Source organism: Cyanistes caeruleus, chromosome 3, assembly GCF_971803275.1.
Source record: "Cyanistes caeruleus chromosome 3, bCyaCae1.hap1.1, whole genome shotgun sequence".
Lineage (NCBI taxonomy): Eukaryota > Metazoa > Chordata > Aves > Passeriformes > Paridae > Cyanistes > Cyanistes caeruleus.
This window is the reverse complement of record NC_141703.1, coordinates 69,643,467-69,658,383: the sequence shown is the minus strand read 5'-3', so window position 1 is coordinate 69,658,383 and position 14,917 is coordinate 69,643,467. Positions and strand designations below refer to the sequence as shown.

General features: G+C 39.3%; 1 protein-coding gene across 28 annotated transcripts in view; it reads right to left on the bottom strand.

Moving 5' to 3' along the window:
- Positions 1-14,917, bottom strand: part of ATP8A2 (ATPase phospholipid transporting 8A2) — a 314,521-nt gene that overhangs the window by 221,911 nt on the left and 77,693 nt on the right. For all 28 annotated transcript variants that reach the window (XM_086881722.1, XM_086881730.1, XM_086881745.1 and 25 more), the window contains 7 exons: positions 14,575-14,680; positions 13,174-13,256; positions 11,466-11,515; positions 9,320-9,389; positions 7,535-7,619; positions 6,233-6,372; positions 2,840-2,978 (listed from right to left, as the gene is read on the bottom strand). In XM_086881722.1, coding sequence (XP_086737848.1) covers positions 2,840-2,978; positions 6,233-6,372; positions 7,535-7,619; positions 9,320-9,389; positions 11,466-11,515; positions 13,174-13,256; positions 14,575-14,680 — 673 coding nt within the window. The remainder of the gene's footprint in view (positions 1-2,839; positions 2,979-6,232; positions 6,373-7,534; positions 7,620-9,319; positions 9,390-11,465; positions 11,516-13,173; positions 13,257-14,574; positions 14,681-14,917) is intronic.

Here is a 14,917-nt window from a genome sequence, read left to right as displayed (position 1 = left end):
AGACCTTTCAATACATAAAAGGGAATTACAACAAAGACTTAGACTTTTTACTAAGGCCTGTAGTGGCTAGTCAAGGGCCAGTCATTTCAAACTCGAAGATGGTAGGTTTAGACTAGACATAAGGAAGACATTTATTATGACAGGGGTAGCAAGACTGGAACAGGTTGCCCGGAGAAGTTATGGATGCTCCACCCCTGGAAGTGTTCAAGGTCAGGCTGAATGGAGCTTTAGGCAACCTGATTTATGAAAGATGTCCCTGTCAGGGAGAGAGCAGAAGGACTGTATCTTCAAAAGGTCCCTTCCAACTCAAACCCAAACAACTGTAAGGCAGTGCTTGCAGCTATCTATGCACACCCTAGGTAACAGCATTCAGCTCAACTTCAGGGACTGATTCATGGTTCAGGGAAGGACACACTTGAGTAAACACTTTATGCCCATTCCCAGAAAACAAATCTCTTCCCAGCGAAGTGATTGGCTGGAAATACAGCAGTTCTAGTGTTCTGTTAGTGTCCCAAGCACCAGGATGGTGGCAAATAGAAATCTATCATGAGTGTTTTTGTCTCACTGAAAGGCAAAGATGACCCAGAGTCTGCAGACTGTTGAAGAGAAGGATGAAGCTGCAAGTTAAGCGCTCTATAGTTCTTTGCAGGCCATGCTTAAAGATGCTTCTGAACCTGGAAGCCTCCTTTTCAAGAGGTAGAGTTAAAATGATTGATCAGTATTAAAGCTTATCATGAACACTCTCCTCACTTGCAGAACTATTGACTAGCACATGGCTGAGTGAAAGGCTTACAGCCACCCCAGGAAGGTCAACCATGACTCTCCAGAGAAGTCAAGAACACCATCCAGAGACAAAGCCATGCAAATTCTGAAAACCAAAGAATCAAGAGGAAGCTGGAAGAACAAAGTACTCCAGTTCCTTGACAGAGCTGCCAACAGCTGAAATGCTCTTACACATGAGCTCAATACACACGCATGTCCTTACGGCAAGCAAGAGTCAATAAGCGTAATCTCCAAACACAATGAGAAACTGAAAATGCTTTTTACTCCCCCCAGACAGCATATTTATACCTGAAACATATAGTACACACGTGGATTGGGTTTTAAGTAGAAGGTTTATTACAGTTTTATTAGGTTACACACAAACTGGAAGGGTGCCAAATGTTTATTCTTTCAAGTCAACTTGAATGTGAAGCAAATTAAGTTAGAGTTTTACTACCAAACTGTACCTTAAAGTAAGGGATAATTTAAAAGTTTTAAGTGAGATTGTTATTCTTCTCAAGTTGCTATAATAAAAGAAACAACAAACCAACAGATTTAGAGAAACCTGGAAGTGAGTCTCCTTCACAGTCTTCAGAATAAGCCCATTTACTGGTGTTGAAGGTAGCTGCTATTGGTTAATATATCAACTTTTTTCAGGTACTTACATTAAAATGTGTAGCTACATTTTTTTAATTAGTCAAAAATGGTGTTTCCCTTCTCAAGTTAACTACTGCTTTCAAAGAAAGGAAAATCTGCAGATTGTGATTCAAACCAGATAACCAGCCTTTAAACAAATTGTCTCCTTAGACCATCCACTATATTTCTACCACACCTATATCAGGTCAGCAAGTTATTTCACCTCTTGGTACCACCTTCATACAAAGGTACATGAAATTTGATCTGGTTTTGAGAAGCACACAAAAATTCTAGTCAGTCAAGCAGACTGCATTCTGAAATTTCACTGAGTCAACCAAAACAGAAAAAAAATTTAAAATAATACAAACCAGACTAAAACAAAAAAAAGGCAAATGCCAAAAATTTCCCAAAAATAATCTATGTTCATTTACAGAACATAATTGATAAAGAATCTTGAATGAGTTTGAGAAAGCAACCTATGCTGTTAAAGTTCCTTTTAACCTTCACATCTAAACAGACTAATCTGCAAATCTAAATGCAATTGTGGAACCTCAGCAACATATGTTGCCTTGTGTTAAAGGAACTATTTCTTCAGTCTTCTTGAGCTCATACTGACCCTAGTTATATGAATAATGTGACCAATTAAGCTTTTTACATTTACAACTGTACACAGACAGGTCTGGGTGCATTTCAGGCTATTCCTAGCAGCACTAAAATGCTCTTTAACTGAACTTACTTAGGTGAGATGTTAAACCACAAGAGTGCAACTCTGTCTTCCCCTCTCTAGGCAGACTTAGCAGGGATAGGGAGAAAAACAATCAAAAAGCACACAAGAGCATCATGGTATTCTATTGCCAAAGATGGGACATTTGGGAGGTGTGGCATGACATGGGGTGTGCCTACATCAGGATATGTCCCTTTACCAAGCCTTTACTAACACATGTGCTCTAAGGCTCAGTTGTTGAAGCTTGAATGATCCACCTACGTTCACAGACATGGTTTGGAAGACGCTGTAAAACTATACATGCTTTGCATTATCGTATTTCCCATTGTATCCCAAACTCCATTCAAAGGCAGTCAGTAAGAAAAGAAAAAAATAAAAACGCTCTGAAACCATTTTTGAAACATTAGCCTGGTAGAGTTCTCCTATTACCATCAGAAAGCAGTTACATATATTCATTCCATTACAACTGCATTTGACCAAGAGCAGAAGGGTCCCTTTTGCCTTAAAACAATAATAATAATAATAATAAAAAAGAATATAGCCTGACACTCATAGTGAAGACTTCACTACAAAATCTCTTCCCCAAGGCTATGCCCTGCTACCGAGGAACCATTCTATAAGAAGCAGGCCTGATTCTATTTCAAAACCCACACAGCACATCTTGGATGTGACTTGCTACATAGCACACAAATTCAGAGTAACCAGAATGATGGATACCTATATTGAGAGCTGTTTCCTGTTTGTCACCTGTCAGAATCCATATCTTAATTTCTGCCTTTATTAGTGTGGCTATTGTTTCTGGAACACCTGCTTGCAGGCGGTCTTCAATGGCTGTAGCTCCAAGAAGCAGCAAATCCTGGGGGGAAAAAAAAGAATCCCTCAAATTCTTTTAAGATAAATCTCGGTTTAGAACATACTCAAAAAAGGAATTAAGACAGCATGTTACATCACACTGCTAATAGTGCACTTTGACAAGCAATATATACCACAGTACATTTCTAGTGTGGCTATTTTACTTCTGTACTTCCTCTGCATACAATTCACATTTCAAGAGGTTTGGAATGGAACAGAGTGTTTTTCATCAGAAAGATGGCAACATTTCCAGAATAATTGATTGACATTATAGTTAGTCCAAAGTTAGCCTATAGGTGACCATATATACTAGACCATTCACTAATCACCATAGCAACATGATGAGTAGTCAGTTTGTATATTTAAGCTCACAAAACAAGAATTATTTGGCATCGCATCATTTAAACTTATTTCCTCCTAGAAAATGTACATACAGACTGGATACAATCATTCAAAGGAAAAATTATTGCAACTATTTATGGATCCAATTATTACATTTGTATAATAGAAGTGGTATGAACATCAATCAATCCAAGTATCTCTAATCAACACACAGATGTCTGCCAGAAATACATGTCCCATACAGTGAATTTAATACTACAGAGTTAGTCATCTTCTCAGGCAATTCTAAAATAATTGCTTGAGGAGATTTGGCTATATTACAATAAAAAATATAAAAAAAAATAAAAGACAGGCAAAAAAACAGCTAAAAACCTTGTCAAAAGATACAGTCTACTCAGAATTTACCTCTAAAAGCATTTTTTAATGGTTCCTTACATATGTTCAACTTAAAACAGATTGAAGTAAGTTTAGGCATACTGTATCATTTCAGAAATTGCAGAGAAAAAAGGCACTATATTCTATTCTTTGCAGGAACTAAAATTATTTAACAGAAATGAAGACAAATGAACAGAAGTAATAAGGCAAGTTGCTGTTGTTCAGCCTGGGGACGATGAGGCTTCAGCATTATCTTACTGTGGCCTATCTACATAAAAAGTGGGCTTATAAGAAAAATGAATAAAGACTGTTTACCAAGGCCAGCAGTGGCGGGACAGGAGGTGATGGTTTTAAACTGAAAGAGGGTATATTTAGTCCAGGCATAAAGAAGTGACTTTTTTATAAGGAGAGTGGTGAGACACTGGAACAGGTTTGCCCACAGAAGTGGTGGATCCATCCCTAGAAGTGTTCCAGGCCAGGCTGGACAGAGATCTGGGCATCATGGTCTAGTGAATGACCATAGTTGGGGGTGGGGGTACAACTGTATGATCTTGAAGGGCCCCTTCCAACACAAACCTTACCATGATTCCATGGAGAGGGCATTCAAAGCAGCTCTCACATGTATGCATCTAAGCATGCCTAAAGAACAGAAGGGAAAATCTCCATACAGTGTGTAAGCTGGCATTAGTCACAACTCTTGACAGAACTTCATTTTTGCTATGAGATTCAGTGGACAAATGTAGCAGAATCTACTTGTGCAAGTCCCTGTGCTTCAGCACTCCACAGCCTCTCAGTGAAACATCAGCTCTGCTGATGCTAGCAGCATTTGAAGGTTACAAACATAATCCAAGTGTGCAATAGCAGACAGTCTTTTTTTACCAAAAATTACTTGTTAAGAAGTCACACATGACAGCACAGGGATCAGCATGGCTGAGCTACCTGAGCAGGGGAGTTACCCCTGCACCTGCTGAAGCCTTCTGAGCCTCATATGCTTATGGCTGTGGAAGGAAGTCAGTTCAAGTTTGTCTCCACACATTCACCTGTACTGTGATCCATCAATCTCAGCACTCAGACTGAAAAGGTAGTTCTCTTGGTCTCATTTGAGCCCTTAGATGAAAAAAACCCAGCCTGTTAAAATACATTATATTTTGTGTTACAGCCAAATGCCAGTTTATCTGTAAGGCCTGCTTCTTGGCATGACTAGCAAGCAAATGTTAGCAGGAAGGTATACAGTGGATAGTTCCTAACTCAAATTTACAACCCACTCACGGGTTCCCTTTTTTCTTAAACAAGATATTAAATTGTGAAAAAGGCAGAAAGTAGATGACCAAAAATTATCTAAAGCTTGAGAACACATTTTAAAGTACAGCAAAAGCAACGTCCATTTTTCACCTTGGTGACAACTGAAGAGTATGAGTGCAAGAAGCAGAAAGCTGAAAGGACCTATCCCAACCCTCAATACCAAGGATGAGATAACCACAGTGTTACTGACACACTATCAACACAAAAGACCATTTCAGGCATGACTTGGAAAAGGAAGACCAAATCTTCAGCTCTTACTGAAAGAGCTCTTGGAGCTTTTCTTTTACCCTCTGAAAGTTAACTCCTATCCTAGTCTTGACCTCTTTGTGGATGCCTCATCCCTGGAAGTCATCAAGGCCAGGTTGGATGAAGCTCTAGCAACCTGGCCTAGTGAAAGGTGTCTCTGGCCATGGGACATGGAGGATTGGATCTTTACGGTCCCTTCCAAACCAGGCCATTCTATAAATCTATGATTTACCCCAAGTAACTTCAATAAACAACAGTGCTCCAGAACCTAAGCAGTATTTTAATATTAATTAAAAAATATATTGAAGTTCAAAACATGCTTTAAAGAAACCACTAAATGAAATTAAATAGCTGTGATAAGAGGGAAGAGCATGAATCTGTGCAGGTGAGGAGTGCAACTACCAGCACTTCCGAAAGCAGCAAGACCAACAAGGCTCAGAGAAACACTGGCCCCTAGCGCTGATATTTTAACATTTCATTCACTGTAGGATCAGCGTTTCAAATAGGTTCTCTGGCACCTATTTTCCCCTTCTGAAATTAAGAATTTGCATGGAGTGCAGGTTTTCATCTTTTTTTTAACCCATGCTCCTACAGCTTTTGGTGACCCCTACACCATGCCTACAACAACCTTCAGTAAGAGTTGACTGCTGCATGAAAAGGAATTAATCACTTCATACCCTAGTACATGGGAACTTCGTGCAACACAGTAATTTACATATATTATCTTTATCAAGTCACAGCAACCTTACATAAAAACACGAAGGTAAAAGAAGTGTGAGAAAAGGTGTTTTAAGTAGAAACTACTTTTATCCGTAAATTGATCTGACATTTACAGATTAAAACTGTTGACTGAAAAGGTTACCATCTAAGAACACCTTTTCAGTTTCCCATCTATGAAATTAACAGTTTATTTCATTGTATAAAGTCCAAATTCCACTGGAAAATACACATATAAGGGAATCTTTATCAGATTACCAAAAAAGTATGTTTTACCTTTTCAATGATCTCATAGCACTCCTCTAGCTTCTGAGTTCTGTCTTTCAGAACCGTACTGGATTCATTGTAGACATTCAACCACTCTCTGTAAGACTTCTCTGACAGATCAGCATAAGCAATGCACAACGTCCTCAGACCTGCAAAAACAGAAGACAGCCATTACCCACAGTAAAATTACATTGAGTATTATCAAATAATTCATTTTCAACAAATGCTAAATTCTAACCCTCATGCTGGAACAACAAGAGCTTCTAACACACACTGTTAAACTCTGGATTCCACAAAATCTCCCTGTACATTTTCTTAAGCACTTGGACTTCCACAGATGTAAATGTAAATCTGATTCATTTTGGCCACTAATGGTGCAAATCAAGAGAGCATTGGACAAAAACTTTTTATTAAGTATAGAAGCAAGCTTGCTTTTTATGTATTTTTAAACAGAACAGGCTACATACTGTGATTTGTGATATTACTTAGTCAAACACCCTGCACAGGCTTCCTTTGAGCCTGTGTTTTCCCTCAGTGTACCGATGTAACTCACAGCAATAACGAGAGTTAATATAGTGAAGAGGGTCCATGAAGTATAAAAACCAATTTATTGGACCACTGACAAAAATTAACACAGAAGTCGTGATTTTTTTTTCTATCACGAATCAAGCAGAAAAGGAATGTGTATCATAAAACACAAAATTTCCATTACTGGGAACATGAAGTCTGCAAAACAAAATTTAAAAGCTCAATGATGTTTTAAGATTTTGAAAGAAAAACACTTGTTCATGGTTTTACTGTAACTCAGGTATCCTATGCTATAGCAGAAGAAGGAACAAAGCCCAGTGCTTCCTAGTGAACAGAGTCAGTCAAAGGCCTCACAGACCACCTCAAATCATCTTTGATGTCTCATCTACCAGACCTCCCAGCATGTTCAGGTTGACACTCTGCTTCGTAAAGCCAGAGACACTGGCATCCGACTTCTACACCTGGTAAAAACACCTCCAACTCCAAAGTAACCAAGTTGTTCTGGGCAATAGAACTCATGCCCTTTCCCTTCATCATGGAGATACAGAACACTGTCTTTTCCTTCCAAATTCCACTTCCCTACTGAAATCACACAGAAGTCGGAAAAAATCCTCCTTACAGTTGAAATCAACCTACAGTTGTTAATTTGCTGATAACACACCCCATCTTCATTTATCTTCACAATCATCATCATCTTAGTTGACACCACAGAGCTTAGACAACGCAGGAGATGCTGCAAATAATTTCATAAACTGAATTCTCATGGCATGCTGTTTTTCTTACCTTCCGTTGCGAAGTATTCAAGATGGCACAGTGTTTGTTCCATATACTGGGAATCTTTTGAAAGCCTCTCAAAAATTACATTATCCTATTAAAACCAAATTCATTACAACAGAGTAAGTCTATATATAAAGTTGCCATTTGTGTATTTACAAGCTCTAGAGAAGCAACCTGAATGGACTTGCTAATATCAAAAACAAAACTGTATTTACAATATACTTGGGGTTTAGAGACTCTGATTAAGTAATTAATTTGGATTGTATTCAGTGGCATAGATACTGCATCCATTTTAAATAATAACAGAACACAGAACAGAAGCACACTCTGTCCTCTTCCCCTCTTTCCATAAAGAGGTCCTCATCACTGGGCAGTACAGAGCACTTCTCCATAAATTACCAAGCCAATATATTGACTTTCAGACAACACAAATGTCTGGTCCTATTCAGCATATATTGCAGTCCCATGCAGTAGAGTTTCCTGCAATCCTTTCTAGAAAAGATTCCCATTGATGTTAAAAAACAAAAGGCAGAAACATTGATCATTTTCCACCATAACATTCTCTCAGAAACAACCTTCTTCCTGCAGCAGCTTTCTTTATCAGTAAATCAAAGAACCATTGAAAAAGCCTAACTAACAGCTGAAATCAACATATAGCATCATCTACATATCTAGAGTCTCTGGATTTTATTTATAACTATCAGAACAAGTTCTACAAACACATGTAATACAGAAACCCTACTCAGACATCTGCTCTTAAGCTAAATAAACAGACCTACATCTAGCATTCATTAGAGAAAGGCACACAAACCTAATTATTATGGAAGCAACAGGACAGAGGATAACTACCAGAACATGGAAGTGTTAATGCAGAATAGTCAGTTAACTTAAAGTTCACGAGTGGCAGATGCAGCACATTAGTACATCTAGGTCTGCTCATACAGAAGACAGCAAGAGATTTTGTACAGCAAACCCTCCTGATCTCTGTCCCCTCCAGTGCCACACTCCAAAGAACGGTGTGAACTCAGGCACGGCATGAACAAGCAAGTTGCAAGTCTGTGTGGTCCTATTAGGCATACAACTGTGAACTACCACACAATGGCGGCAGACTTAATTCACTTCACCACGCCAGCACGAAGCCAGCACATCTTTATCAAATCAGGGGAGGTAAATGGAAGCAATGGAGTAGCGAACACTGACCTATACGTCATGACAAATTCAAGTAAACCAGATCCTCACAGAGGTCAGAAGGAGTTTTTCCCTGCTGCAAAAAGCCAGCTCCATAGTTTTCCACTGAAATTAGAACCACTCTCTGGCTGTTGACAATGCTAGTTTTGGAGCCTTTGTACTGTGCTAAGTTATTGCTCTTGTCAGTGAAGACAGAAGCACAACATGGTGCAAGTCATGATGACAAATAACAGCAGGTGCAGAGATGCAAAAAAGACAGATCAAGAGCCAAGCACTTTAGAATAAATTTTAGTGTTATAAATTCAGACAACAGCATTTACTCCAGCTCCTGAACTCCTGCTGCACAGCTGGGTGAAGCCCTGACTTTGCTGAAGTAAGGGTACTGCTCCCATTAGTTTCAGGATTTCAGCTGGGCAGTACAAAGCATAGCAGTCTTCCAGCCTGCAAAAGGAGTCAAGAGCAGGAATGACAGCTCTCTTAAATCACTTGGCCCTAAACAGAAAGCCAACAGGTATTATGTATGAGACATGAAATGTCAGCATCAGCCACAGCTGTTGAAACAATAACTGGCAGTGTTCTCCATTAGGCCACATAATTACTTACAGCCCCTTTGCAGTAGAGACGTAGCTGTCCTGCCGGAGTTCGAACAATCACTGACATTCTCTTCCTGTTGCTATTGAAAGAAAAATATTTGCTTTCATTAGTCAAAGTGGTGAAGAGTAATTCCTGTTCTAACCAGTGAATTTTCTCAGATGTGTTTCGTGCATCTGAGATTAAACGGGATATAACAGCAGTAACTTAAGATCCCATAACCCTTGACCACAAGGAGATATATTAAATTGCCTATTTCCAGCTTCAGCCTCATGTCTCCCATTGGCAAGCACTCCAGACTTATGCCCAAATGTGAGCAAGAATTTGAAAAAGAGCAAGATTGTATAAAATTGTCTTGAAAGAAGGGGAGTCACACTTATTCTCATTATTCTCTCTCAGTTTTTCCTTATTCCTCAATCAAAATTGCTTTGGGGACTCTAGAAATGGAATCATTAAGGCTGATTATATCTTTATTATAGACATAAGAGATATTGAAAAAACCATCCACTGACAAGGGAAGTTATTTAACTTCCTAACTCAAAAGAAAGTAAAAACATCATCGAAAGGAATCCTCATACAGACCAGTTTGTGGCCTCTATGAATTCTTTATATTGGTCTAATCAGATCCACATAGTTGGAATTAAGCAGAAGTAAGTCAGATCCCCTGCACAAGGACAGGACCTCAACTTTGGCACATATCTTAAAAAAAAAATGTAAAGAGTAGCATAGTGTACACCAACATTTAACAAAGGAAGGCAGGCAAGGACAATTTTTTTAAAGAAGTTTTGATGTTTTACTTATCAATCTCTCCTCCAAAAGAGCCACTGTAAAAATCCCACAGCTACCAAGAGGCAGAGGCAAACAAATCAAATCTCATCAAGGGAACCCTAAGAACATGTGGTTTCATATAAATCTTTTCCTCAGCAAAAGGACCAACTTGGAAGCACCCTCCTTCCTCATTATGTTTTTCCCAACATGTACAGAGTGTAGAGCAACCTTCCTTCTCCTCTTGAGGTTGGCTTTGAGAAATGTAGTAACTTCTCACGTACCCTAAAGTAAGCTCTTGGCATGTATTATCAGACAAAACAAATCCCCTCTGAGGCTTTCTGAAGAGGGGTTAGAAGGACAGCAGTTACCTGTGCCCAGAATTTCAGCAACATCCTAATGACACTGGGAAACTTCTGTGTGCTTTTTGAAAACTAATTATAGGAACTCCCTCAGTGGTCAGGTAGGAAGGTGCTGCACAGAGGAGAACTAAGACAGCTTTTTTCTGCTGCATGCAAGCTGTGGTTATTCCTGCCTACAGACACCAGAGTGCTGGTCAACTTGTCACAAACCCTCAAGGACTCTTCCAGTGCCTTTTCAAGTACTTCCCACAAGTAGCTTAAATAGCTGCATTCTGAATGGAAAGAGGGAAGAACTCAAGAATATTCTTCAAAGTAAGTCAGGACACAAGAAAATCATCCCTACCTTTAGTTTTATATAGTCCTTTAGAACACAACAAGCCAACTCAAAGACAGCAGGGAACAAGAGCTCAAGGTTTTAATCCCCAGCAAGAACAGAAAATAAACAAGAGAAAAAGAGGAATGCTGACTAGCGCCATCCAAACTGAAATAACTTTATCAACTGACAAAGAGAAAGCACCTTGTTATTTCCAGTCATTTAGGGGCCTGATTCATCAAAGCTTCTTGCTACCCAAGCAAGGCCCATCCTAATGAGTCTGACAAATTAGGAGTGCTTGCAATGTCTATATTTTCATAGCTGGCATGGTTCTTAAGATGAGGTACTTCCAGGTGCAGTTTCCATGTACTCAAAAAGTAATTTGCAGAAGCACTATGGAAGTGCAATTTCAAAGCATGTTCTTGAAGTAGACAAGTGACAAATCAGGATATCCATGAGTCACAGCAAGATGCTTCCAGGCCAGCAAGTTCTCAATAAATGAACAGAGCTGCAGGAGAAAGTTTTATGATCACATGCCAACAGCCACCAGTTTATAACTCATTCATAGTACATCAGAAACAAGATGAAGGGGCAGGACAAAAATTAAGGAAGTTCTGCTTCTTTACTATATAAGTTGTAATTTTTTACTCTAAATAACATTGTTTGTAAGAAGAGTTTTCTTATTACCCTGAATTTCATGTATTAGAGGAAAACTTACCTGGAAAACTCCAGCACATTAAGAATTTCAAAGGTTTTCTCTTTCCCCAGCTAAAAAAAACCCAAAAAAAATAAAGGGTTACTATTAATAGTTACTATTAATAATAAATAAATATTATAAATACAAGCTACATTATATTCTTAGACGTGCAAACACGCGAGCTCATCAGGTGTCTGTCACAGATCCCAGAGTCATAAATGCAAATAAACGTGGCAATGGCTCCCTCCACTGGTTAAAGGATGCAGAGCCCGATCTAATGAACTTAATTCAACATCCTGTACTGTGGCATCCTTCATTTACTACTGCTACACCGTTAGAAGAAGTTAATATCCTTTCTGATTAGGCATGCTCTGAAAGCTAAGTTGCATATTTAGTTCTCAACAGCCACCAACTAAGAGACATATTACAGGCTGTAGGCATTTTTCCAAAATAAGCCCTCCAGGTTTATTATTACAATAATCTTTGATTGACCTCCCTTAGGATTTCTTTCATTTGAATTCACAAAAATATTAATTATATTTTTCGTGGCCAAAAAAAAAGATTAATTGAGGAGAAATTCCTGTTATCACCAGCAACTCTTTGCTGGGGCTGAGGAGGAACAACCCAAAGCAGGAGAAAGATTTTAAAACACCTGCCATTCCAGTTGTATAATGCATAGAAGGAGCAGTAGAAGTTCCCAGTTATAGAACTCCACTGGTATTTGTAGCATGCAGTTAAAGAAAGTGCAGCAGTAAATTCTAATTGCAGTACAGACACGTCCAAAGCATTTATCTATCAACTCAGCAACATCCCCAAGATTAAAAATATCTCCAAAACCATTTTCTACATGCTGCCATTGATAGAGGCAACCAGGAGAGACAGGAATCTCTGGGAGTGACAGCTTTTACTGCTGGCTATAGATTAACAATGCCCTAGCTTCGTATTATGAGTATACAACTAGGCCAGATAGGCCTGGCTGTTCCTGCAGAGAAGCATTTAGATGGCTCTAGATGACACTGTCCATCCTAAGCTCTTCCCCTTCAACTAAGAAGCAGTTTGAGAATTTGTAAAAGGTTTGTGACAAGTCCTACAAGAACTGTTTCAAGTGCCTAGTTTGGCAGTGTAACAAGAAATTTGAAAGGAAATACACCTGAGAGGAAGGACAAAAACACATTCATTATTTTTAATAAGCACCCTACTAGCTGCATCTGTGTCAATCTGAAGCCACTTTAGCTTAGACTGCAACTTGAGTTTGAATGTGGCCCCATGAGTCTGAGGCTGCCTGTGTCAACTGCAATCCATTAACTATGCACCCCTGCATACACAGCTTGTCAGCAGATCTTCTACTGAAGATCTTACTCAGGAGAAAGAAATTAAACATTTAGAAGAACAACAGCCATTAAACATATCGGTCAGAAAACCTCCCAGACACATGAATTTCCTACTAATATGAGTGTTCCCATCTGTGCTTCCTGGACAAGGGAAATACTTTTCAGGTACAACTGCTCTCATTTCCCACATAAGTTTGCGACTTCCTATCACCCATGCCACATATAGGGGCAAAGGACTTGGCATCTTCAAATAGATCAAGACAACTTTTCTCAGTGTACATGAGTCCTTCACATGTAGGATCCCAAAGGATCCAGAAGGGCCCTGACAGGGACCAGAGAAGACACCTTTATGCTCAGCTTGAGCTTGGTAGCCTGTGCCGTGCACATCCACCACTTACCGCATCAATGATAACAGAATGGGGAGTCCGTCCTGTGAAGACATAACCAAGTTTTTTTGCTCCTTTCACTAATGCTCCTTCATCTGCCAAAAAAACCAAACAAATAAACAAAAAAAGCTTGAATTTAACCTGGTATGTTAGAGAGGCCTCCAAAACCCATACTTAAATACGGCAGATTGCCAAAACAGGATCCCCTTTTCTGTGTACTCCCATCCATAGGGATGTTAGAGTAGTTCTGCACACCCTTGCACAAAAACATTCAACATTTTAGTCCTACAAAGGTCATGCAATATCAACTACACAAACCTAGTACTCAATCAGCATAAAATATCCTGTAACTACTAAAACATTTAACTCTATTCTTGTGGAGGTGCCATACATTTCCACACGAAAAAAGGGAAATATCTGTTCTGGAAACAAGATCAAAGCTCTGTTATTTTTAAATTCCTGCAGTATGTGTTTAATCAAATTTCTGCTGTGAAGACACTGTATTCAGGTACTACAGAAATACAGCATTGCTTTCTGGAGACTGAACTGGGCAGTGTTATTAGGAGCTCAAATAACAGAGCTGCAATCAGATCCCATAGAAAATTACAGAGCCTCCTTAGGGAGCAAGTGTCATGGAGCACAACCACCACAAGAGTGGATTTGGTGCCTAATTCAAGTAACCCTCATGTCTCTACAGCTCCCTTATTCTCCTCACGGTTCATCACACTGACCAGAACTTCCTCACATGAGGTCTTCATCCTACTTTTCAGACACTCTATTAAGACAGAAATAAGAAATGATGCTGCTTCATCATGCAATCCCTACAGTGATTCTAGAAAGATCTTCACTAACAGAGATAAACTTAATGGAGAGCAACATTCCCCAATCTGGCCTCACCTAGCTCTGTCTGTGCTAACTGAAAGAAGTAAAAAATGGGTGAAGGGCAGGCCGGAATATCACCAAGATGCTGAAAGTTTTGGTTGTATTGTGTCATGCACTGGCACTTGATGGCTTCCTATCTTGCTCTAAGGAGATACTAGATGAAGAAAGACAGTCTGTAGTCATGCTAATAAAGTAATTGCTCGTGCAGAAACAAATCATTACCTCCTACACACTCAGTCTTTTATTTTCACCCCTGCAGAAAGAGTAGATGGTCTCATGAGCACAGAAGGGATCATAAGCCCAGCCTATCTCTAAAGAAACATCATGGACTATATGGTTTAGTAGGAAGTATTCAAAAACTGTGTACTGATTACAGAAGATGCCAGATCTACTGCTAGCATTGTGGGGGACATTTTGCATTCAAAATCAATGACGTTTGAAATGACCTAGAAGTTTATGGACCTCCCTTCCATTTACCTCTACTCCTTCAACTCATTCCCTTCCCTCCCAAAAAAGAAAGCAACAACCAACCTGGAGAGGAGGCCTGGTAGATTATTGTATTTCCTTGTCTCTCAGGAACAACAGTATGACACACGGCCAGCAGTGTGAGGAACTCCTGTATATGCACAGCTGTGGGCTAGACAGGACACCAGGAGACTGAGGTTTAGCACTGCACACAGACTGAGGAACACTAAACTGAGATGATCTCTTATATACCACAGATTAAAAAAAAAAAAAAACCCAAAGCATATTCAGTTCTCTTTACAGCAGTTGTTTTGATCTCAGAACACCAAGACAGCACTGTTCAGGGCCAGTGCTGATGAACTACAGAGCTATTGATTCTCATTCAAGTTGCAGAGAGCTGAGAAGACTG